This window comes from Urocitellus parryii, chromosome 6, assembly GCF_045843805.1.
Source record: "Urocitellus parryii isolate mUroPar1 chromosome 6, mUroPar1.hap1, whole genome shotgun sequence".
Classification (NCBI taxonomy): domain Eukaryota; kingdom Metazoa; phylum Chordata; class Mammalia; order Rodentia; family Sciuridae; genus Urocitellus; species Urocitellus parryii.
In genome coordinates, this window is record NC_135536.1 from 78,821,043 (window position 1) to 78,824,568 (window position 3,526).

At 36.3% G+C, this 3,526-nt stretch overlaps 1 protein-coding gene across 1 annotated transcript; it reads right to left on the minus strand.

Annotated features, from left to right (window-relative positions):
* Positions 1–448: 448 nt before the first annotated feature.
* Positions 449–1,420, minus strand: LOC113199126 (olfactory receptor 4K15). Its single transcript, XM_026412014.2, has one exon. It carries the CDS (start codon positions 1,418–1,420, stop codon positions 449–451), a length of 972 nt encoding a protein of 323 aa, XP_026267799.2.
* Between the last annotated feature and the right edge of the window lie 2,106 nt (positions 1,421–3,526).

The following is a 3,526-nucleotide window of genomic DNA, read 5'->3' on the forward strand; positions in this document are numbered from 1 at the left end:
TTATTCATGTCATTTCACCAACCCCAAACAGAATTGTCTTCATTCACCATCACCTACATAGAGCAGTGTGAAATGCATTTTTATCAAGGAAAATAAGATATTTTATATCATATTATACATGTAAATAGATATATTATCTTTGTGATTTAGAGATATATGCCTATGATTAATACAAACTTGACATCATAGTGGCACTTCTTTCAGAGGAAGAAACTTCATTCAAAGTTTTCACATAAACAAGGAAAAGAAAAAAATATAAAGCAAAAGAGAAAAATATACAAAATGAAAAAAATAATTAAATTGCTAAGGCTGATTTTATCACTTTTTATTATCATAGTTTAATTCAAGTAAATCTTTCAGACCAGTCAAAATTATTTGCTTTAATATTACAGTAATTATATTTAGAAATGTCCAAAGACAAATCTAAAATGTGAACAATCCTGTGAGTTTACTTTGTTTTGAGGAAAAGAGCATTTCTTATCAGTACAGAAAACTGGCCAGGCTTCAGATACCGGCTCTTCAGCTTGGACATAGCTGCTTTCATTTCTTTGTTCCTCAGAGTGTAAATAACAGGGTTTAGGATAGGAGTAAAGATGGTGTAGAACACAGCAAGCACCTTGTCAACTGAGTAACCACTGAAGGGCCACACATAGATAAAAATGCAGGGTCCAAAAAAGAGTATGACCACAGTGATGTGAGCAGTCAGTGTGGAGCGGGCCTTGGCCATGCTGGCAGAGGAGCGGCTCCTGACTGTGATAAGAATCACAGTGTAGGACACCACCAAGAGGAGAAAGGAGCTCAATGAAAGAAAGCCACTGTCTGCAACTATTAGTAAGCTGATCACATAAGTGTCTCTACAGGCTAGCTTGGTCACTAGAGGCAGGTCACAGAAAAAACTGTCAACCTGATTAGGGCCATAAAAAGGCAAGTTAACAGTAAATGCCAACTGGCTAGTGGTGTGGATGAAGCCCACAGACCATGGAATGAGGACAAGAATTATACAAACATGGCGGCTCATGATGGTCATGTAATGCAGAGGCTTGCAGATGGCAACATAGCGGTCATAGGCCATGGATACAAGGATAACCATTTCACTGCCAGCGAAGAGATGAACACAGAAAATCTGAGTCAGGCAGGCTTCAAAAGAAATAGTCTTGCGCTCAACCAGTAAGTCTGCAATCATTTTGGGGGTAGCAAAAGAGGCAACACATATGTCTATGAAAGAGAGGTTTGCAAGCAGAAAGTACATGGGGGTATGAAGGCGGGAATCTGAGGTCACGGTGAGGATGATGAGAAAGTTGCCCAGCAGAATTGCAAGGTAGAGCAGTAAGAAGATGAGAAACAAGACAGGCTGTAGCTCCTTGGAACTGGAGAGACCCAGCAACACAAATTCTGTCACCCGAGAATGATTCATTTTCATTGGAAAAGCTTATATCTACCTACAGGAGCAGGAGACAAATAGAGACTGATTGGTGAATTGAGCATAGATACACCATCCTAATTTTGCCTCAGTCAATAAGAATTCTATTTTTTATTCAAATGTATACATTTTGTTTGCAGGCCTCTCACAGCAAATAGCACTGAAGCACTCAAAATAAAATGAATAGATCCAGAATAAGATAAAAATCCAAAACTCTACAGGAAAAAGAGGATGGTGGTCTGGCAGTTAGAAGAGAACTCCAAACAATTGATTCATTGAATTACAAAATTGAAGACGTTTAATCAGTGAATTGATGAATGAAAATGACTTCAGATAGGTTGTTTGCCATCACAGAATCCCAACCTTTAATCTACAAAGACAAAAACCTATCATTTTTTTCATACCATCAAATAAGAACACTATAAAAATTGTGAGTTCTACCAAAGGCAAATACAACTTTATAAAATTAACATTTTTTCACATTACATTAAAATCAAAAGTATAAATTCAAAATCATATCATTTAAATAAGCAAGATAAATTCATGATACAGGAAGTTAGTGGTTATTCTTCACAGCTAAATGAAGGAGACAGAGAGGCTCAGGAACTTTTGGGGTTCTGGTAATGACCTTCTTGATGTGATTGACACATACCTTTGCTTTTTTAGGATACACCAAGGAGAGTAGTTATTGTTGCCGCTCTCTCATGGGTTCTAAAGAACAGCTGCTGTGGGCTGGGGATGTGGCTCAAGCAGTAGTGCCCTCGCCTGGCATGCGTGTGGCGCTGGGTTCGATCCTCAGCACCACATAAAAAAAGTAAAATAAAGATGTTCTGTCCACCAAAGACGAAAAAATAAATATTAAAAAATTATCTCTCTCTCTCTCTCTCTCTCTTTCTTTAAAAAAAAGAAAAGAAAAAGAACAGCTGCTATAACACATGAAGATCTCTTATCTCCTTAATATGGTTGTTTGGGAATTGGTTTCTTCAGAAACTCTCCTTCCACAACTTGGTAGTAATAGAAATATTATTTAAGTGTTTAATAGTTGAGATTTGTTTACTAAAAAAAATATTTCCATTCTTGAAGTTTTCCCCCTGATGCTAAATACCTATGAGTGTGATAAAAAGAAAGCCAAGTGCCTCTCCCTCCAAAGTAATATCTGATATCATTAATGATACAAATTTATGTATAATTTTCCCCCTTTTGCCACTGGCAGGGTTGGTCAATGTGGAAAGATATCTTAAATCAAGGTTTTTGTGTTTTAAAGTTTAAAATGAAGATGAGATGTTAGGCAACCAATCAATATAAGTTAATTCTTTTGACACTAATTCACTATGTGAGAACTTAAGTGTCACCTTTTCTCAGAGTTCTGTGCTGCATGCTGCTTCTAAAACAATTAGAGTTGGGTTTAAACTGTCACCCTGAATACTGTCCATAGATGTTTACTGTGTTCTTTTGGAACAGATGATGAGCCTTTTGGTCCTTACTTCCTGACCAGCTTGGTCCTTACTAGATGAAACAAGAATAGATTTCCTACTTAGTAAAAGGATAGTCCTTCTATACCCAATAAAAGCACTGTGCCATAGTGAATTATAAATCTAATGGGAAAATATTCTGGGTTAAAATTGAAGCTGTGTTATCAAGCAGCTGCATGGAATTGAGCAACTCCTTTAACCTTTCAAAGCACATTGTCTGCAGGCATAAAATTGAGACTATGATTGCCCTCAAAGAGACACAAAAAGTGTTTCCTAGAAAATTATATAGATGAAATATCTTATCATAGGTAATAGAAAATATATGCAAACACTCTCAATGTACTATTTCACCTCAGAATAAGTACTTTGTTTCTGATAATTATACTTGCTCAAAGATGATGTTCTAACTTACAGAAGACTCAATTCCCCATTATTGGATCAGCTAACATAAAGTTTGTTTCATTTCTTGTAAAATAATTTAGAGAGAATTAACAAAATCCTTCAGGATTTCCTGAGTTACTCTCAGGTTTCAAGTATACTTAAGTCCTATAAAATCACCCTCTCCCACCTATCTGTATCTCTAAAGTGGTATTTCTGCTGGGTCAAGTAAAGTAGGTCTGTGTTTAATTGTGGA

Coding starts and splice junctions, on each gene's coding strand:
- LOC113199126 (XM_026412014.2), bottom strand. CDS start 1,420: ATGAAAATGAATCATTCTCGGGTGACAGAATTTGTGTTGCTGGGTCTC.